This window comes from Falco naumanni, chromosome 7 (genome assembly GCF_017639655.2).
Source record: "Falco naumanni isolate bFalNau1 chromosome 7, bFalNau1.pat, whole genome shotgun sequence".
Taxonomy (NCBI): Eukaryota; Metazoa; Chordata; class Aves; order Falconiformes; family Falconidae; genus Falco; species Falco naumanni.
This window is the reverse complement of record NC_054060.1, coordinates 56,125,112-56,148,355: the sequence shown is the minus strand read 5'-3', so window position 1 is coordinate 56,148,355 and position 23,244 is coordinate 56,125,112. Positions and strand designations below refer to the sequence as shown.

The 23,244-nt window shown below is 34.5% G+C and overlaps 1 protein-coding gene across 8 annotated transcripts in view; it reads left to right on the top strand.

Moving 5' to 3' along the window:
- CDIN1 (CDAN1 interacting nuclease 1) overlaps positions 1–23,244 on the top strand; it is a 136,617-nt gene that overhangs the window by 62,610 nt on the left and 50,763 nt on the right. For all 8 annotated transcript variants that reach the window (XR_005829118.1, XM_040602353.1, XM_040602357.1 and 5 more), the window contains one exon: positions 1,399–1,504. Coding sequence is in view for 7 of the 8 variants with exons in the window: in XM_040602353.1 (XP_040458287.1) it covers positions 1,399–1,504 (106 nt within the window). In the remaining variant the exon portion in view is untranslated. The remainder of the gene's footprint in view (positions 1–1,398; positions 1,505–23,244) is intronic.

Sequence of the window (23,244 nt, the reverse complement as noted above, 5' to 3'; positions counted from 1 at the left end):
AGAGAAGGGAAATGGAAACACCCAAAAGAACTCTTATATTCGTAATATTACCCTATTAGAAAGGAAGTTAAAAATAGCTATTAATTTGTTTACATGGATTTGTCTCTAAAATCAGAATAGTGATAGTGAATTACTTTTTTTGAATTATTGACATTGACAGGAAATAATTTTCTACCTGTTGTCTGATATGAACTAAACATATGGCAGTCCTTGCATTCTCTTCCTCATGACTCAATACATAGCTAGCAAATGCAAATGCTTCTTAGAAATTGCTTCTCAACTAACTACAGAGTTTATGCCCCAGCTGTTATATCTCCTGGGGTCTAAAGGTATTGGGGGGGTGCTAGGGCTGGGGGGAAGGATGTAGTAGTATAGACCTACACAAGTTAACTTGGTTACTGGTAACAGGATGGTGGTGCCATATAGAACTTTGTGTGGTGACTTTGTGAGTTACCTTACCCAGATTTCCTGAGTAATTTTAGTCTGTGGTAAATCATGTGCTGCCATAGCCTCTTCTCATCTTTCTGTATTGTGCATCTGGGTCTGCATGCTCTTTGAGTACCTCAGCTTAGGTGAAACTTAGGCTAAGACATCATGGCTGTGGATATTACAGGCAACTCAAAATAAAGGAAACATTTTTAAAGACCTCAACAGTGATACCTCACATTACCTTTTTGGAGAAAGAATGATCTTTTAGAGTGACTCTTATGATTTCTGCTGCAAAATTATGTTGTCAGCTTCAGAGAGGACTTTCCTTTTACCAAAAAAAGGTAACTCCATTGATATTAGAAATTCACTCATGCAAGAAATGAGGAAAGATGTGAACCAAAGCAAATGCCACAGCTTTGAAAGAAACAGAAATTCAAAATCGCAGTTTTTCACATAAGCCTTCCTATTCCTAACTTCTTTCTGGTGAAGCATTACTGATTTTGCAAAAGTAAGAAAGCAGATGTATATCAGTGATACAACTTCCTTGCCACTCTCACACCTTCCATTCTGGATTGGTGAGAAGTTTCTGTCTTTAGCAGCTTAGCTAACTGTTCTTGTTATTCACTAGAAGTTTTTAGTTCCTCGCCTGACAACTCATTTCCAGGAAAGTAAAGGTGAAAGTAGCATGCAGTTGCACCTTAGTCTAGTCTCTTTTTCTTTACATTGTTTGTGTTAGAATAAATGCAAATATTTGGAACAGGGTGTAATTAAACTGAAATGGACATAATTATCCATTAATTGTTTTTTAAAACGTCCTATGTGCATGCATGAAAGACAGTTTTATAAATATGTAACTCTGTTGCAAGCATGAATTATGTGGTAGATCGGGGGCTAAATAGGATAGTCCCAGTCTTACAGCCTATTGAGTATAATTTTCAGATTTAGGTTTGTTTTCTGCTCTCACCCTAGCTGTTGAAGGACACATAATTCACTGGATTGAAAGCAAAGCCTCATTCGGTGATGAAAGTAGCCACCAAGCCTACTTGCAGGACCAGTTTTGGAGCTACTGGAACAGGTACATTTCTGTTATTTTTCCTTACAGATAAATAGGACTGCATTTTTAAAAGAAATTGATGGAAAAAACACTAGTAACTTTGGTATTAAGCCATGTGAACAAAGTACATGTAACTAATCTGGCATTTTGAATGTCACTAATTAGTATTTCAAATTGGAATGCTGAAATACTTGTGAAAATTTCACATCATAATTGTTAACATGCAGGAGATATATACAGTGATTTTACAGTGATGCTAGGTGACAGAATAAGTTACTTTTGTCCAAAAGTTGTATGTCAGTTGTTTTAGTACCTGATGTTGAAGGAAGATTTTGCTGTAACATTTTGTAATACCTGCACGGTGCCAAACCAAGTGGGCTTTGTGTGTAAAGAACTGTATTACTCATTGACATTGCATCTAGGGCAGTACTGTTTCACTGTGGTTTTTTTTTTAATAAATTAATTTTTTTAATGTTACCTACATTTTAAGCAGTAATAACAATTATCTTCAAGCTAAAAATGTAGTCAGGAACATAAGGAGGGAAATAAGTTATGCTAAACAGAGTTTTTTAACATGTTGATGATACTGGCATAAAGATCTTTTAAAGGTGGTTAAAATATGTTTTAAAAAATGCTTTATTCTTATAAAAGTCATGATTATACATACTTACATATCTTTCTGTGATACTAGAAGCCTCCATACTGGAGATTTTTTCTTCCAAAAATAATCTTAAGATGTTTCATCTTCAGTTCCATTTTGTATGTGGTGGAACCCTACACAAAGTAGTAAGTGAGGTAAATGAAAGTTTTAATAAAAGGTTTTCAAAAGCATAAATTTAGAAGTTGGCTCAGCGTTCACAAGAAAGTATCAATGACATCTGAAGGATAATAGAGAAGATAGCACAAACACACGAACGTACAACAGAGAGACAGTGTGTGCCAACATCAGAGGCTAGTCTGGTGACCGTTAGTATTTCAGCTGAACATGAGAAATGCCAAGGTGAAAGTAACTAGTCTTAGCTGGGGAAATACCTAAAAAGCAGATTCTGTAGGAGGCAGCAGAGAAAGGGAAACCACATTTTCAGAATAACATTGTCAGAGTTGGGAATTACACTCAGCAATAACATTCTTGATTGATATGAAAAGGACCTGCTCTTATTTAACAATCCCAGAAAGCAGTGACTGGGAAAACCTGATGGTAAGGGAACCTCAGGAAGTCTGTCAGTTGTTGGATGAAGATAGTATACTACAGGAAAGTTGTAGAAAAGAATTTGTGAAATATATAACTTATAAAGACTTAGAAAGAAATTTGAGTATATAGTTATTTAGGCAAATGGTGAGAATGGCAGGAAATATGCTGATACAAATGGTGCTGAACACGCACATTGGTGTAAATAAGAGGAGATGGATCAGATCAAGCTGGGAGGAGGCCATTAGATGTACTGGCTGGAATATTTTCTGAAGAGAAAGGATACATTTGAGGGGATCCATGATGGTATCAAAGAAAAGCAGCTCCAAAAAGTGAATTTTAAATAGATAACGTGGGCATAAAGATACTCACTAAATTGAGATGGAGTGAAAGCTGAGCAGACAAGTAGGGTGAAGGCACTGATCCATTTGTTGTTTGAAGTAAAACTGCCATTGCAAAGTTGAAGTTGTAGTTTCTGTCTTTTTTTGTGCTGAACAGAATGACTGTTCACATTTTGACTTGAGCTATGAAATGTGTAAAACATTTGAGAATAGCGTGTACCATTTGAATATGACAATTCTGAAAGAAACTTCTCTTATGCTTATATCAGGAAACCAAGACAGCTAACTTCATTTTAATTTTATCATGTACTAATTAATATTGCAGCTTCAAAAATGGAGTAACATCTCTGAGTTGTTAGTCAAGTACCTTTTACGTTGCAAAAGCTAGACTGAATTGATATGTGGATCAATAAGACCATTTTGGAAGTAGTTTTGAGATTTTGCCAAATCTTTTGTCATAGCCATTCATATTAGGAAAAAAATGAAAAAATTGACAGTTTTTAAATACAGTGACTTTACATTCATATAAAGGAAACTAGAAATCTCCTTGGTAAGATTTGTTACTCCCTAAATCCAGAATTTAGTGATAGGTTAACTATAGAAATTAGGCAGGTTTCTGTGGGTGGGATTTCAAAATAAAATCCCATTAGTTTTAATTTCAGTCCAGCTTGGCCAAACTAACAGTATCACAACGTCTTCTGAAATGGGATCTCAGTTACTGTACCTTCCAATATAAAGAGAGTTAGGTTAATGAACACATGTTGACAGATTAGGTTGCATGTAGGTTAGACAGTTAACTTTCATTGCTCTCTGAAACTGTTTATACAAAAGGACACAGGTGTAGCTGCACAAACTGTGAATCAATTTTGGATGATTTAATCAGCCTATGCAAGGATCTCTCAAGTGAAAACCAGCTTCCCAGTCAATTCACCGCACCTGTGTGTCTCCTTTCCTCTTGAAGGAGGAGTCATGTGGAGAAGCAGCATCAGTTCACAATAGCAGTATCATAACACTCAGCTGATAGTTTAGGGGGTTTTATGCCTATCTGTTGGTTTAACTTAAACCTGAAATGAAATTGGAGTGAAAACTTGCAATGTTGCCTGTTAAACGTAGATAGAAATACATGTCTAAAAAATTTGAAAGGAATGAAGGTAAGAGGTTTTACACCTTTTCCATTCAGTTTTTTTTGTTTCTCTGAGATAAAAAGTTTCTAGGATTTTTTTCCCACATCCATCACTGATGTAGGATGAATTCTGCACACAGCCTGACTGAAAGCTCTGAACATAGCTGTGGTTTGTTTGCTGTTATGTGTGTATTTCGTTAAATCCTGTACTCTCTGCTAACTAAGTCTGTGAGTGTCTTAAATTGGTCTGTACTGACAGAAAAGAAATGGCACTTTCTCATTTAACAGAACAGCTCCCTAGATGCAGTCAACCATGTCTGTTCACCTCAGTGCAAAAGAACACCTTTTTATTACTCCGAGTTCTGCAGGGACAGCTTAGCAAGGTTTTTTATGGCTCATACATCAATGGTATTGTTAAGCAATTTTCAGTTGCAGTGCTGCACTGCAACCTCATCTTCAAATTAAGCTTCACATTAAAAATGTACAAAGTGTACCTTGTCAGTGGGTTTGCACACTTGTAATTTAAGATGTTGTTTAGGTATTGAGATTTTTTTTTAATAATAAAGAAACAGGAAAAGACAAGTTTGGTCTTGCATATTCCCAGACTGATTTTGCAGAGTGATGTTTTAGAAAAAAGCTATTTTATGTACTGAACAAACTTAGTATAAAATGATTCATGTACTTTCAGAATCCCTTCCCTCAATATGTTTGTTCCTTCAAAGTGGTGGCATCCACTGAGCAGGCTATAGCTTTCACTGCCACTGGGTAAACAAGACAACTGCATGTGCGAAATATAATTGCTTTGTGCAGGTGTACTAGATACCACACTTTTCATTGTTCGCTGGCCTACACTGGTGTATTCCTTGTAATCATGAGGATGAAAACTGTTGAATAGTCTGCATTACCAAAGGTAATTTGAAGAGCATGAAAAGGAAAGAACGTTGATTGTACTTTAAAACAGTGTCTGAGAACATGTAAATTATTTTAGGTTTTAAATGGATGCTGATGTTTGGAGGGAGTTTCATAGTGTCAAATATTTTAATTTTTTCTAACTTAAATTAAAAATTGGAGTTCTGGCTGTAAATAGGCTGTTAGTCAGAGCTGATAAGTATGACTGCTGTTTTCTAAGAGGCATATAGAAATCTGCAACACAAGGTTCAAATAGTAATTAGTGGGTGCACTGTCAGTGACTTACTGTAAGAAGATATAAACTCAAATACAGCAATTTACATTTTCTATCTTCTGCAAGTCTGGCTAAGGCATATGTACATTCTGGAATGTAATTTCTAGAGAGTCCCAGGAGAAAGCTTGATGCCATTATTAGCTAAAGAAACTTTACTATATGTGAGGAAGACCGTAGGAAAATGTCATATTTGACACTGATATTAAACTAAATGCAATTTCACATAGTGAAAGAGAAGCATTTCATCTTCTCTTTGAATAAAAATGGTAAGTCATCCCTGTACTAAATTCTTTCACTTATTTGCTTATATTCTAAATGTTGTTAGTCTTATGCTTTTTTGAAAGCATGTTTCCCATGAGTTAATTTTAAAATACTAACAGCCTAAATTCATGATTAAATGTGTTAATTAATACATTGTCTGATCTTGAGACTGCAGTTTATAAAAGTCATAGTAAAATTATCGTACATTCCCATAGATTAAAAAGGTATTATTTCAGATAAATGTGAACAGAAACAATGCAAAAGATTGTGTTTCAGTCACAAACACAGCCAATGTGTTCTTAGGATATTTTTGAGAAGAGTGTTGTGTTCAAATTCATTTGCAGTTGACTGTAAGGATGAATCATGTGTGAGCAAAGGCTGAATCAGAACAATATACATTTTTTTTCTGTTCAACTGTTTAAATGGTTTGAGATGTTACTGTGAAGACTATTTAAGTAGTAATTGTTGTCTGATTGTAGTTGATAGGGCAAGAGGGAGGTATGCTGTGGGTTTATGGATGTCTGTTCTATAACAAGATCAGTATTCTCCAGTTGCATTTGGCTTAAAAAGTTATACTGGTGAGTTGAAAGCCAGTGGTATAACAACTTGACTTGGAGGAAACCTTGGGAGTTGCATTTGTCAAGTGGCTAGGAAAACTGTTCATGCATACCAGTATCCAAAGCTTCATTGGCAGCCCAAACATAAAGAACTGAAAGGTCATTCTTCTTCTTGCAGTATGATGGTTTGTTGACATATTTTGACACACTGGTACAATGCTGAAAGGTTTTGACCTTACTGCAACACTGAGGGACTTAGGGTTTGTTTAGCTATCTAATGCTTGTAGGTTTTCACACATGCTGGGTTTTGCTCTGCTCCTTTTTCTCTTCCTCCTGGCTCCACTTGAATTAGCAAATTAATCTTTTAAAAAAATGAATGTAGGTAGAAGACAGAGTTTGGGATTATTTTTGCTGCTTAAGACTATATGTAGAAAAGTTTCGTCAAAAATAATTTCCTTATTTAGAATCTGCTATGCCAACTCACTAGCCATAGTAGCACTGAGTAAGATACATTTGTTTATAGACAAGAAGAGAATCAAAAGCAGTGAAGAGTGCCATTTTCTACTACTTTACTGATTCAGTAGTTTACTTTGTGAAGATAATAAAATTCTGTGTTCTCCTGTGAGATAAACAGGTATATGTGTATACTCTCACACATACACGTACACACACAGAGGCTTGCCTCTGCACTTCACAAATGTTATAGATGCATTTCACTAATTTCCAACAGCATTTCACATGAATTATCATCTTCATTTAATGACAGATGAACACTGTAAAAATCAACATGTAGTTTATGAAAAATAAAAGTATTTTTTCACTTTAGCTCAAAAGTAATGTTTTTCAATTTTACCAGTCATCCTCTCCTTAACAACATGATAGAATAACAGAGCATGAAGGCATTTTCCATTGAGACAACAGCTTATGCCTAGCATTGCTATACTGTTAATTGTTTGGCTGAGCATTGTAGGTTGTTTTATTTTTATCAAAACTAATTTTTGTCAAAGCAAAGAAAAAAAGGCCGTACTGCATTCATATTGGCATTTACATTTGAATGATTGATATTAACTAAGCATGTATTTTCATGCGTTGTTCTCCTTGAATATTGTATTTAATATGAACATGAAATTATGATTTTCATTATGATTTAATTCTATTGCTTAAGCCTTTTTCACTGCTAGACTGGTAGATTCACAACTTAGAATAGCAAATGAAGCATTACATAGCTTTGTTCAATTTTTTCCTTATATTTTTCTGTACTGTCTTAAATATTATCATGTCACAGGAGAGTAGTGCAGATAGAGCATTTTCAGCTTCCATCCACATTACTGCAAGGCTTCAGCTCCAATTTTCCTGGTATTTCTCATTCAGATTAGACAAGCATCTAAGTTTATGTACAATAAGAGCTGACAGCATAGATCCTGCTATGCTTGCCAAAGGCCTGGTTGCAGACACTCCACTATGTCAAAGAATGTCAACCCCCCACAGACCTTACCTTTCAGAATTCCTTGTAATTTTTAATTGACATTTACATCTGACATTTTCAATGTATTTCTTAGTGTTGAGTCTTTATCTACCTAGTAATAGTTAAAACCAAACCAAAGCGAAAAGAATCCCTTCCCATAAACTATGATATCATATATTTTTTATTTAACAAGGTCAAGTTGCTGGGCTGAAACTTAAGAATGACCCACTCCTCCTTCCTTCATGTAATTCTATATTTGCTAGTCTAATCCATTTCAAGTGACAATTGAGGATGGTAGTAGGATTATAAAGTGAAATTTAACTCTTAGTACTAATAAACAAAGCTTAAGTGTATTATTATTACTCTGCATCGTGCACAGAAAGGATACAGAGATTCTGAGGAATTTTTAAGAATACTAATAGAGATTTTCCTTTGAGTCAGGTACTTGAATATTGAAAGTGGTACCTTCATGCCTATATTCATGCAACATATACATGTAGAAAGCATAATATTGCAAATGAAGTGAAGCTGGCAAGTATGTAATTTACCTGTGTGTTGCACTGTGTCATGCTTCCTTGCTTTCAGAAATCTCAAGTTTTCATTTGGTTTAAAATACTAATAGCCTAATAAATTAGTATGAGCATAATTATCCATCTATTAGAAGTTAGAATGAGGGGCTACAGTTGATCATAAATGTCACAAAGCAAAGAAGTAGAAGAAGCATTTTGTCACAAATAATGCTGCTTTTCTTCTAATTAGTTAATTTACATTTTACAAATTAAGGGCAAAATTCAGACAGAAGATAATCTAGTAGCATATCATAGCTCTACTGACCTGTATTTGTATATGCCAAATTTAAGTTAATTAGAAATGTAGATGCTGTTTGTTTTATCTGTCAAAAGGCTCATCTTAAAAAAAAAATCTAGACACACTTTTCCCCCCAACATTTATCATCTAAATAATAGTCTTGCCAAGATGGCAGCCTCATAATAAACTCTTTTCAGTGGAGTGATGGGTAATGAAGCTTGCTTGTGAAGGCAGCGAAAAATGTTGTCTAGCCAAATGTGTGAATATGATGGCTAGAGAATCAGTGGACTTTCTCAGTCATCAATCTTTTTAGTAGCCTCTTATACATCTGAATATTTTGATAGATGATCTAATAATTGAGTTATCTATCTTTCTAACTATCAGAGTTGCATAAAAATTATTCTCACATGCTATTGAATAGTATATATATTGGGCATCCAGTAAATTTTTCAAAAAGGTCCGAGAGGTGGAGGAATTTAGTTGTGTCTTAAGCAGCCTTTAGTATATTAAATGATAAACTGTTATATACAGAATATAAAACTATTTGTACTGATATAGGAAAAAAGTAAATAATGTCAATAGCTGATTACAGATAGGTCTGGCAGTAAATAAAGCATGTAAAAACATGAGACTGGTGAGGTTAGTGCACAATCTAAGAGAGATTTGAGGTATAAAATGAGTAGATTCAGTAGTCCCTGGCAGGTTAATGGACAGCGGTCACATTTACACAGTTGCACAAATTCCTTGTGTCTAGGAAATCTTTGCTTAGGCAAAAAGAGATGCAGTGTCACTGTGGAGTCCCAAGTTACTGCTCAGCCTCTGTGAGAGCACTTTCTCTTGATTAAAGATGAGACTGAAAAGTGTATGTTGAAACTGCCCACGTTTTATTTATTCTGGGTGATTGTGCAATACAGATTTGTGTTCTGAAAGCACAAGAATCTGCTTACCTAGGGCACTAACCTTGCATTAAAAAGGAGGCACTCGAGGTATTTGGTTAAGTTGCATTAAACACATCATCAGATGTGTCTTACTAGGGCTTCTGAGCAGCAAAGAAAAATGATAGTTGGTGTATTTTTTTAAACACTGTGCTTCGAAAAGACATAAAATTCTTGATTTTTCATGCATTTCTACTCAAAGGGTCAGGTCAAAATTATTGTAACAGTTATAAAAGTATTTTTGCATTAAGAACGTTTTTAATTCAAGTACATCTTTCCCTTCAGTGTCACCAGTTTATGCTCAATTACATACTTTTCTATCTCAATTACATACTTTTCTATATGTCATAAAATGTTTCTTCTTGTAAATTCCTGAAAACTCTGTGGGGGACTCTTTAGTTATTCTGGATTACAGTATATTTTCATTTTCTAGTACTTTATTTGTAGATTTCATAACTACAGCAAGGTATAAACAGGTATGTTGTATGAATTGTTCTCCAGTTAGCAAAGTGACTTTTCTTTCTCTATTCAGAACTAGTGACTAGGGTACTTTCTTGAGAATATCAAAAATTTGCTTGCTCATTGCAGAATTTTAGTAGAAAAGGTATCAGAGGGATCTACTTTATAGTTACTACCTGCTTAAAGGTGAAAGAGAAAGATGGATTTCAAGGAGTTGGATGTTATCATTTGACAGGTACTTTATGAAAGTATCATTGGACCTTGCCACTGCAAACAGATCTACAAATTTAACAAAGTTTTGGCTGTCTCGCTGACAGCTGTTGTGACTCTTATGCTTAGTAAGCAAAATTCTTGACATTTAAGAGTTCTTGTTAAACATGAATAATTAGTTTGGTGTATTTTAGGTACACATAAAGCAAGACACTGAAATAAGATGATTTGACTATCGAAAATGTAAAAGCTTTCAGTGAAGATCTGGTTCTGAAGTCCCACACTTGTCTTGCAATATTGCATGCCCCATAAACAGTCTATATTCTTGTTTTCAGTAATGTTTACATTGATTTTAAATTATGTAAGTGTAATTTCACATAAGCATAACTTAAACCTAGAACTAAGACAGCAGGAAACAAATTACAAAAAAAAAGGTTAAATGATTCTCTCATTACTGGGAGAGTTTTAATATAAGAAGGCTAAAATTGATTCTGAATATATAAATTCATAAGCAATTAAGTGGAATTGATCAAAACTAATGTCTGATTTTCTTTACTATGTGTGGCTGCTTCTTACTTGAAGTAAATTGGCAGTTATTCTAGTTAGTATTTGTAGCAGTCTGCTTATATACCAAGCTCCTATGCATACACAGTGTGTTATATAAACTTACGTACGTATTTGTGTATATAATTTTAGAATGTTTATATCTTAATTTAGGAAAGAGGTCTTCATTTCCCTCTCTTAATCAAAATAGCAAATATTTTTGTTCCTTCTGGTTTGTCATTTGATTAGCATGCTCTCATCCGTCACTAGTCTTTGAGATGAACATCAAGAAATCGTGTCCTTTTGTTTTAAATGATAAATATGCCTTTGTCGTGAATACTTACAGACATTCCAAGATTTAAATCTGAATTGTCAAAGTGTAACTGCACAGCTTCTATGATGTGTGACATGATTAGTAAAATAAAGAACTTTTTAGTTTTTCATGCATAGGCCTTAAATATTGACAGTACAAGGCTTGTTTAGCTGTGATGCTGAAAAAATTTGTCCTTCATCCAATGTTTTTCTAAGATGTGTTTTTTATCAACAAGAGACAGTAAACTGCACAAGAGTCTCTGTGGACATTCCTATTTACATGGTCCAAACCTGTCTCTTCAGGTTTCATTATTTAGGTCTGATGTCTAGTTAGCTTATATCAAAACTAATACCATCTGAAGTACCAGGCTTCCGGTGGTCACACAACCAACATGAAAATTTCTTCTATCTGATTAATATTATTAAAGACAGTATCTCTTTAAACTTGCGCTTTGTTTCGGTGTCTAGAGCAATTACATCTTGTAAATGCATTTCCATGAATGTTTCACTGCTTGTTTCAATAGATTAAATACTTCTCAACTAAATTATATGCTGCACATTTTTAAATTAAAAAAATAGCGAAAATGCAGGTGTTCAGACTAAAGCTTTACTGCCGTTCTTATTATGTCTTGATGCTGCTAAGACAGAACTACTGATTTACTGGGTTCTCATTGTTGGAATAATACAGTAAGTTAAAATAGGTGTCTGTCTTCAAAAACATTCTATCAGGTATTTGTAGCAAAAATCAAGTGTGTCATGCAAATATGTAATTTAATTTTAGTTCCTACAGAAAATGTGTTCCTTGAAATCTTTGGGTTTGCTTATGCATGATATTTCTTTTCTGCTGTTGCGTTTATTGTATTCTGAGTTTATAATGTTAAATTCATTTTGTGTCCTAAGTTCAGTAATGCTGAAATTGAATCTTTGAAATTCACAATTTCACAACCCTGCAATTTATAATTTTGAAATTTACAAAATATTTCAGAGAAGAATTTAGTGGGGGATCCCACAGAATGATTTAAGGGCTTGTGATCAGCTTATATATATAATACACTGCAATATTTAGGGCTTTTTGCAACTTTTTATTCTTCTTTACCTCCCAGACTTTGACCACAAGATTTTTTCAGTAATTGTGTTGATTTGATCCCAAGCTTGTTTAAATTACAAATTCATGTAAAATTGATCTCATTATTTATATCTCTTTATTTGGAATGTACTATTTTATTGATTAAAAAAAAATTAAAAGTATACATATTTCAGGCCCGCTGTAGAACAGTAATTTTGAAAGTATATTCTCGTTTATTTGTTTCAAAAGGAGAAATATCTTTGGTCCTTTGCAACACAGCTCAATAAATTGAGATTTTCTGGCATATGAAGGATGTGTGTGAGTTTTTGAGACGCTGAAGCTGTAACCCAACTTGAAGAAGACAATGATGGCAGTGAGCTTCTGTCCAGAGTTAATCAGCTGCAGAATTTGTAAACTGCGTATGTGTCAAAGTTGAAAATGTTAGCACTCTGATAGAAGCTTGAAAAGGTTAGACCTGATAAAAGCCATCAGCAGTTAAAGAAAGTGATTTATGGGAATGTAATGACACAAAATGCCTCATTTATCACTCATATATAGATAGGTTAAGGTTTCTGTGTCATACTTTAAAAACTTGACCACTTAGAATTGTCAAAATAGGTGCTTAATTGCCCATCATACATTTCAGCTCAAATTTCCTTTGCTTGAATTTTGGTGATTTTACTGGTTTGCTTCTCATATGGTTCTTTTTAAAGTCATTTATATTTGATATTTACTTCATATTTGTTTCAAATGGTATGCTCAGTGCTCTGTTAGATCTTTTATTAGGTAAAGCTGTTGATTTGAGTGCCATCCAAACCTTTTGTTGATTTACAATTTCATTCAGCCTAACTGTAAAGAAAGCAAGTGAAGGTTTCATTTTCTTTTGTTTTATACCACTAATTCTCATCAAGAGTTTACAGCTTTCTAATTCAACCCTTACATTTCCTCTCGAAACTGAAATATGAGACTTAAAAGTGAGATCCATCAATTGGTTTCCAGTTCCAGTCACTTAAGTTACTGTTTATCTTCATACAAATTAAATTTAATCCAAAACTACCAGTACTGTTAAATGATCCTAAAACAAAATAAAAATGTTAGAAAAAAGGCAACAGTAGTATGTTATCCTTCTGCTGGTTTGATTTGAGGATAACAGCAAGCAAATCCCATAGATTTGAGACTGACCTTTTTTTTTTTTTTTTTTTTTTTTAACTGTCCACAGTTTCATCGTAATTCTGAAAAAAAAGTAAATGCATACATGGGTAAATCCCCGTTAGGGAATTATCTTTAAGAACATATTTGTAAAATAAAGCAGGTACTCTAAAGACATTGCATAAATACTAAAATACAGGTTCAGCTACCGAAAGAAAAAGTGTGATAATGAAGTTTGTAAGGATTCCTTTTTCTTTTAGCTGCTTACCTTTTTAAAACTATTTCATCCTCTTATTTCTTGATTTAATACAGGAAAAAACTGAATAGAATAATTTTAATTCTTAATATCAAAGAAACTTACCTTTTGTTAGCTTTCACAATTTATGGCCCCAGTTGTATAGCATTCTGTTTGTTCAGCGATGACCTTCCAGGTTCGATTTAAAAAGAAGTCAGAAGCATTTGTCATGTCTGCTCAATCTTGTCCAGAGGTACCTATTGTAATTATAAAGGACTAATAAGGTTGTTTATAATATAACAGTGTGACAACCCTAAAAAATATTCTGGAGAGCAACTTCTTTCTTTGTGTGTTTGTCTATCGTAAGGTAAGAAAAAATACCTGTAATCTTCTTGCTTTATGTTGCACTGTCTTTTCAACATTTAGTTGAGAGAGCATAAAGAACTTATACCTTGAAAAACTTCTCTTAGTTTTAAAAGACAAGCTGTAAAATTTGGTCATTAGTAATACCTTGTGGAAATACTCAGTAATAAATATAGGGTGCAACTGTGCTATAGCCACATTAACTGTTATATATAGAAGTCATGATGATGTACTTAGAAACATTGAATTCTTTTCATAGTGTAAAAAACCCCAACGTTTATTAACATGTCTGTTGCAAAAATGTTTAATACATTAATATAGTGAGCTCTGCTTCTCAGAAAAAAAATCCAAATTGAGACAGTCTTGCTTACTGCATTTTAAGTATTACTATAGTACTGTTGTAAGTAGGTGTTATAATAGTGGTGTTTTACGTTATATGTCAGGTTTTTTACAGCTGACTTAGGATTTTTCCCTTCTTATGTCTTTGTCTTGCTCCCTTTCTTCTCTTTCCTCCCCCGTTTCAGCATCATCCAGCAATACCACTTTTTTATAGGCATGTATATAAGGTAAAAAAAAAACATACTAAAACCAATGGAATTTGAATGTTTGAGAGAAATGTTTACCTCTCTTATAGGGTGTGTAACAACACTGTAGTATTGTCAGGCTACCATACATCATTTAAATACCCTGAGACAGCAAAAGCAAAATCTTGACAATTCAGTAATCTCATCATGTGATTTCAAGAAAGCTTTTTTTCGTTTGTACAATTGAGACAAATCTATGTTGTATGTATTTATGGTTGTTAAACTCAAAATTGTCTCATTTCATTAATTTTTAACATTGTGCTCTCTTAATGACTATGAAGAAATGTATTAAAATGCCTTAATTACAGGGCTAGAAGAAGAGAAAGCACAAGTCTTTTTAGCATATGATCTTTCAATTGTTCACTAAAGGATAAAGAGGGCATTCAAGCGTGGTTTAGATAACTGTCAGCAATAATAAAATGCAAGGTAGTTTGTAGAGCCTTTAGAGACCTTTTGGGGAAACAGATTTAATGAAAAAAAATAAAATGGACTTTTCAAAGAAATCCAGAATGTTATAAAATTTCAGGATGTCACTGTATTGAGAGTAATGTATGTTTGCAAGGATGAGGAAAAATAGCTGTGAAAATATTCAGCAGTGAAAGCTTTGTTTTGTGTGCATAGATGTATGTCCTTTAGCTTTTAACGTGCAGACTATGGATAGCGTATTAAAGCATATTTCAGGTTTTCTTAGCTGAAAGATTTTACCTGTTTGGGGTTTTTTAGCTTGTTATGCTTTTAACAAGGTTTGGTTATCGTTTTGTTTGTGGTTTGGGTTTTTTTTTTTTTTAAATAAGTTGGACATTTGGCTTCTTGATGTAAAACTACATTATCACTATTACCAACAGAACAATATAACTGACGTACTGGCAGAAATTAATTCGCCTCTTTGGTAGAATCAGTAGACTCCTATTCATCATAGCTGTCCATGTTACATACTGTGAACATACATTTCAAAGCATATTTCCAATTTCTGCTTTTTTCTTGTCATGTAATCAAAAATTGCTGTTGCTAGTAATGTTTTTGGTTGTGTGGCATGCTGAAAAGTTTAGTTAAGCATTTTTTCTGCACTATTGAGTTATACCACTTCTGGCAAACTAGGAGCAACTTAACTTGCATGTGATAAGCAGTGGTTTATAGACAGCATTGACTGCTGTCTTTTTAGAGTAGTTTTGTTCCCTTGCTTAGCCTCATGCTTTCCTGAGGAAGTTATGGAAGATTTCTCCAGCCCTGGTGCACACACATCAATCGCATTAACCAGTTGGTTTGTTGTAGCTGAGTACCAAATGAATCTGCATGCAAGTTGTCTTTGTGTAGCAAGTTTTTTTTACAGACAAATCAATTTCACCAAAGTACATTTTCAGCAAATGCTAAAACTCTTTTTCGGTTTTGTAGTTGTAATTGCTGGCCCAGGTACCTTATAAAACATGTTCATAATGAAAATATGACTTCAATATTTAGGGTCTTGCTATATCCTCTAATAAATTAAGTCCAGATTGTTAATTCATATCAGTGTTCACTCTGTCATTGACCAATCATAGAAATTAAAAATCATCCCTGTTCTTGGAGTTGGTAACTTTTCTTTTTAAGAAAAATAAAGGTTTGTTTTCTGCTCACATGCATACCTTGACCTGGAGAACAAACAAATAGCACAGTCTCTATATACTACGCTGGGCAATGACCATTTGAGAAGGATAGCTAAGATACTGCTGAAAATGTACAAATGTGTGGCACTGTTCTGCATAAAAATGCCTCACTATTTTCTTCATTGCTGGGCTTCCTGAGGCTTGAGGACTCATAACTACCTAAACAAAACCAGACACATGCACGCTTAGCTTTGGCAACCTTTCTGTATGTGGTGTGCATGTTTTTGAGAAAGGAGTGCCTCACGTCATGCTGTCATCACACTCTTTTCTGGTTTCAACGGGTTGTGTCCCATTCTTCCCACGCACCCCTCCTGGTGTGGTAGTGCTGTTAGGTGTTATAATGTTTCTGCAGGTTATATTCTGCAATCTGATATTCTCCAATCTGCAGCTGATGGGCTCCTGCAGAACTGTTCGTTTCAACCACTTCTGTTGGGCTTGTAAGTTCAGTAGAAGCTCAGGTCAAATGTTGAGTCTACTTGCTTTCCCTTTCCACTAGTGATTTGTTTTCTGCTCACTAAAGTTTTGTGTAGTTGGGTTTTTATGACTTTGTTGCCATGTGTCATACCAGAGATGACTGATTTTCAGTAGTGACTTCTGTAAAATCTGGTGAGCACACTAAGCTCTCACTGAGTAAAAATGACTACTGTACATACAGTATGTTAATTTTGGCACAGTAATTATTACTTTTTCATGTGTAATGAAGTTATTTTTAAAACGTTTTTTCTTTAAAAATCACATTTCCTACATCGAAAGACCTCTTCTTACTGATGGTAATTCTTTTATTAAAAACAACAGCTATTTTGTGTCACTGCTTCAAAATACGACATTCAGAAGAGACATGCATTATCAGAGGGCTGAAAACTTAATCTTCTTGTAGGGCAGACTAGCTCCTAACATGCTTGCTCATCAGTTAGCACATCTAGCCTCAATACAAGCTGAGGTTTTCATGATGCAAATAAGATGACCAAGATAAAAGAATGGTCTTCATTTACAAGGTTATGCATTACAGTTCTTAGCAACTGATTCTTGTTAATTTACCTGTGGAAAATGGACAGGGTAAACTGTAATGGCTATAAATTCAGCCTTGAATCTCTGTTCCATCATTGGTATCTTTTGTACTCCCAAGCAAATTACTTGTTGCCTCTGTATTTAAAATTCACTACCTGTAAAAGCCTGATATTGCAAAGTCAAACTTAAAATCAATAAGGTGCTTTCTTAAAACTCAGGGTTAAAAGTCACTACAGATACATCTGTATGAATATGCTCTGTTATGACAAATCTCTATTCTTGTAGCAAAAGTGTAAAACTAAGCACATATCTTCTCATAACTTTCATTTTCTTATCACCATTTATAGTATGTCAAGGAAGTGAAAAAGGATCCAGGAGTACTGTCTGTGCTTTGACATAAAACGTTATGAAAACAACATAAAGTTCCAGATGTTTTTTTGGCTTGTGTTAAGGAGATAAAGGCTAGGACTGTAGGAAAATTACAAATCATGTCAAACTACCACTCAGATCGTGCTTCTCTGCAAAATGTCTAGGGGAACAAGTTCAGAGAGAACAGTCTGTGTTATCACTGTTATGGAAAAGACTTTCCCAGTTGTAAAAGCACACCATACTAACTTTTATGGCTTATGCTTTTCTGGCCCTTCTCTGTAAAATCATGTGGACCTTTGAAAATTTCTTGCTTGTAGATTATTTTTTTTATTTAATTGCCACAAGAGCAATAGAATGTAATAGCACTAAGACCCTTAACCTGCTCAGCCTCTGCCCTCTCCCTGGCTTGAACAGACCAGAAAATTAGACTGGGTCTGTGGAATTGGCATGGTGGGATAATCTCCTTCATGTGCAAATCTCAGGGAAACATCTGCATCATAATGTAGATCTTATCTCAGAATATATATAATGTATATTTGAGTGTACATATGTATGTCTGAATTACATAAATGTAACTAAAATATGAAATGTAAACATAATACTGTAATGTTACCATAGTCCTTGCATTGCATATCAGTAAGATAATAGTTTAAAATTGTGCCTTACTGTTGACATAAGTACTTCTTATATCTACTATAATACTCTTTCCCTGGTTTTGCTATGATATGCATGAATGAATGTGTCTGAACTAAAACTAGTAGAAAAATTAACTTTTTAACAATAGAATATATTAAGATTTTTCAGTTAATTGCAGATAGGATGGAAAAAAAGCTTTTAACATCATGGGATATTGTTTTATCCGTGGAGAAATACACTGTGCTGCATGAGTCTTTTCTATGACATGAGGGAATTTGTGTAGAACATTCCTTTCAGAAGCTCACACTGTATGTTTTAGAGTATTAATTACCTAGTCAGATTTTATTAGAGCCCATTGAGTTTTGCATAATTAAAATTGTAGCAACAGCTAAATGGTATGAAATGCGGAATGCGGAATCTGCTTTGCCAAATGTTCTTCTCTAGGGTTTCAAATGAGGAGCAGAAAAGTGGGAGAAACTTAAAAGTCAAGTCTGACACTTTAAAAAATTAAATTTTACGTAGCCTTTGTATAAAATATAAAAGTTAAGCCTAATAATTTTTCTCCTATGTTGTTCTTGTGCAGCAGCAATAATGTGATGTGTAGAGTTTCTGAAGTAGTTACTCATTGTAAAACACAAAGCTGTAGAATTGCAGTAAGGGATAACTGTAGACTGGTTTCTGTACACCTGCAAGTTAAATGTTTCACATACAGTTAAGAAAAGCTGGTTTTTGTCTTAAGTGCTATCACATGCATATAACTGAAAAAAAATCACTGCATTTTGTATTGTGGTGCCATCATGGGCATATACAGTGAATATACATTATCATCATTTACATAGGCTTTTTAGTCTTTTACATCAGTCTATGTAGCAAAGGTCTTGTTCTGTTTGAAGTCAGTGAAAAGTCTTGTGCTGTCCTCAGTGCAAGCAAGAATAAAGCAGCCACCAGTACTGGTGTTGACCTGTGTAATGATTTGGTCCTTTAGGTTAAGTGTTTAAATAAAGCATAAGATCCCTGATTGTACTGAAAGAGACAGTATCTTGCAGCAAACCTGATGAAGGAATCAAAGTATCTTTTATATGAGGAGATGCTGAGGGAGCTCCAGCTGTTTAGCCTGGGGAGGAGCAGGATCAGGGGGGATCTTACAAATGTACATAAATCCTGATGGGAGGGAGTGAAAAATATAAAGCCAGGCTCTTCTCAGTGGTGCCCAGTGAGGGGACAAGAGGCAATGGACACAAATTGAAATACAGGAAAAGTTACTGAAATGTAAGAAAAAAATTATTGTGAGAGCCATCAAACCCAGGAGCAGGCTGTCCAGAGAGGTTGTGAAGTCTCCATCCTTGGAGATAGTTAAAACCCAAGTGGACAAAGCCCTGAATGATTGTCTCTGTTTCAGCCTGCTTTGAGCAGGACTGGACAATCTCTAGAGGACCCTTTTTACCTCATCTAGTCAGTATTTCTGTGTGATTTTATCACTATTTTTATTTCTATTACATTTTTTTTAAAAAAGGCACAGAGGAAGCTATGTCGAAATATGTGGAAGAAAGGGAAATCTGAAGAGCTTTAGTCCACTAGACTGTGCTGCTATTACATTTAATTTCAGATTTTCTAGATTAAGAAATCCTTTTTTAAATTTTCAGAGAGAGAAAATTAGGCTGAAGAAAACAAGGGAAAATAATTATCTGTGAACGTTCTTCTGAAAACTAATGATAAGTGCTAAGCATCAATATTATATCAAAAAATAAATTAAAACTTAAACAGTAAGAAAATTATGAAGGAATAGTGGAAGGAAGGTAGCAAGAGGAAAGTTTTATAAATCCTGTTGGTTTGAAGTTTGGGGATCAGTTCACAGAAGAGTACACAAATGCAGACTTACAAAGTTAGCAGTAACTGCCGACAGATCCTAATATGTTAAAGGTTGTAATCTTTTGAAAGAAGTTGGTTGGCTTTCCTGTTGGCCCTCCTATCAACTTTAACCTCCAACCTCCTCCGGCATGTATCACTACAAATAAAACTGCTGAGGTTTGACAAGAGGATATAAAGTCACTAGGCCATCGCACAGAGATCTCTACATGATTTTCTTTAACCTTAAGCTTAAATGAACACTGCTTTAAGTCAGGGTTTTTAATAAGAAGTCATAAACACTCACTCATATCGCTTTAGTTTTAATAATTACTGTTTTAACGGAGAAGAGAAGAAATATACATAGTAAATTATGTTTGACAACTGGAATTTGGTGGTTTTGTTATTGGTTGTCTTTGACCATTACATGAGTTGCTGTTCTTCATTTTAATGTATACTTTTTCATGCAAGCTGCATATGATATTGATATAAACATGGCATTTGTGTATAGTGTTATAAATGAATTTTTAGCTCTTGATTAAGGCAAACCAGATGACAAAAATAACTTATGTGTTTGTATTTACCAGTGTTGGAATAATAATCTTTAAATCTGTAGTCACCTGTGATGATTCTGGCTTTTCTGTCTCTATAATTTTTAATGTGACTTTACACACAATACCTTTTAACAATCTAGGAACTATGCAGGCCATACTAAAGTTTTTCTTTGTTATTCCACTCCTGAAAGCTGCCTGTATAGTTTGCCAGGGAGTGGCCATCCATGGTGTTAACTCTTGCAGAGTCCCTCTTCTTACGAGCAACTGATCTCTGAACACAGGCGGTACTTTACTGTGACTGTATTACAATGCTAAAATTTCATTTCTTTCCAGTTCAAATGCGTACCAATTTAAAATTAGTTTTCTGTTTTGCAGCCCATTATTTCCATGACAGATTTTGTGGTGATATATAATAATTCTCTTCGTGTTTTCTGTTGTTCTTAAATTGGCATCTTTTACACTTAGCTGTATGTTTTTCAGAGTGATTACTTTAGGGGCTGTATGAGCAATCTCTTTTTTCTTGAAGTCCTTCCTTTCTGTGCCCAGCTTCCATTCCTTGTGTGAGCCATTCGTATGTTCCTTTCCTGACAGACTGTACTTTTTGTCAAAGTACATTCTCAATAATTAGAAAAGTACCACTCTTTATTTGATGACATACATGGATCTTCCATTCTTAGTTATGCTTTCTATGGCTTTTTAGGCTTTCTTCAAAAATGTAACTACCATGGGGAGCATCTTTGTTTTTTTCTTTTCCTAAATAGTTTGCAGCACACTACTCAGGTCTCAATAGGCCATGCGTCTTGCCTTTCTGCTGGTTCCACTTCGCTAAAACATTTGAATTGGTTTTCACTTATCTTTAGTGTATTAAATATAAGCTTATTACATAAATGCTTTACTGTTGTAGGTGCAATATGCTATTGTCTGTAATCTGGGCCTGTGTTTTTCACCTGTGCTTAGACTGTATCTAAGTGGTCCACAGAAAGTAGTTAAGGAGAACAAGCCTTTTGTATGTCAGTTTATATTTATTATTTATTCTAGAAAACTGCTAGGCGTTTACAAGCTCTAAGAGACAGATACGGATCTACCCACTGACCCTGGTGGAATGCGTAGCAAGCTTCACTTGGATTTCTGGTGCTACCTGTATTCCGGGAAACAGTGGATGTTGCTGTTTGTCAGCCATACAGCATATAAATTTTGGAAGTTGCGTATTTTGGAAGAGAATTTATATATCTTATGTATTTATAATTGTATAATTTAGCTGAAAATGTGTTGTGAGAGAGTTGGGTCACACCATGCCTTTCATCCTGTGAGAATCTGTACATCCCTGATTTTGGGTATAAAGAGAGTACTAATCTTCAAGTGATACTACCTCTGTTTTCCTCTGCAAGTGAGAACATCCAGCATGATGTCAGTCTGTGTTCCTTTACCACACTCCCCTTTGCTTAAATACCATCTTCAAAAAGTGAGCAGGAGGCTAACTAGACAGGTACAGGTAGCGTCTACCTGAGGAGACAGGTAAGACAAGTTAGCAAATGAGTTAAGATATTAAGGCAAAAAGTTTTGACTTCTAAGTTTCTTTCCTTTTTGAGTCCACCTCTGTTATGTTCAGAAGACTTAACACAGTGCACCAGCAAACACAGAGTAATAAAAAAATAGCTTTGAGGTATTAAGGTTTAGCTGTTGCTAGCAGAGTTTTCTGATACTTTTTATGTAAACAGTTACCAGCTACCATGTTGCTTACCAAAGCACATAGGAAAATGGTTTCTGCCTCTAGAAGTTACAGGATGGTCACAAAATACAGGGGCACCAGCATCTGTCATGGCACTAGGAGAGGATTACCCGCTGTATTAAGCTGTTATACTGGAAATTGCTGTCTGGACATTTTCAGTGTAAGAATGTATTTGTGGTGGAAAAATCACTGTATCTCAACATACTCAGTTAAGGCTTCGGTATCATCCTCAAATAACAATGTATATAGAAGTGGCAGAACTGAAATCTGAGTATAAAGTTATTAATTGAGGGGTGATTAAGATAGCATGTGATATCCATAGGAGATGTTCAGAGAGCTTTGTAATGGGTACAATAGCAATGATTAGAAGAAGGAATGCTGATCCCTTCATGCATGAAATAGTTTATCCCACTATGGAGCCCAGGAAACTAATAAAGCTTCTGTGGACCAAAGCCATAGAGGCTTATTTTGACCAGATTAAGACATTTTCTAGAAATGCTTCCTTTTTTTTTTTTCTTTCTGTTTTGCATGACTTAGGGAATGGCAAAATGAGCAGTTACATCAGAAAAGGCAAATGGTAAAAAGAATTATTTTAGAGTTACTCTTATCACAGTAGATCAGTGATTATCCTTGCCTTTTCAAAATACAAATTTTAACCATGTTTAAAAATAGGAAATTAGCTAAATTGACTTTTTTCATTTTTTACAATGAATTGTAGTGACTCGAAAGTGCCTGTGATTCAGGAAATGTGAGCATAAATTAAGCTGATACTGATTAGGAACCTGGAAATAGATCAGCAGAACGTAAAGCAGCTATTGCACAGATGTCTTGATAACGTCCGTAAATGTTTCTACATGAAACTTAAGAATTATGAAGATTCTTATTTTTCAAAATGTTTATACCATTTCAATCTGCTCTTTTCTAGAAACGCTGTTCTGTATTTCTCTATCAAAAGAGCTTTTAAGAAAAGTAAATGCCATAAATATAGCTTGGGATAGTAGACAATATATAAACACTTCTCACATTTCTAGTATGTACACCCTGTGTGGGGTTTTTTCAAACCATAGTTACCAAAAATTCACTGTGTAAATCTCATTATATGTTGTTTTTGTCAGAATGAAAAAAATGTAATACTCTATATAATTTAAAACATTAACATTGAGCTGCTGGTATTTGCATTGAATGTGAATACCAA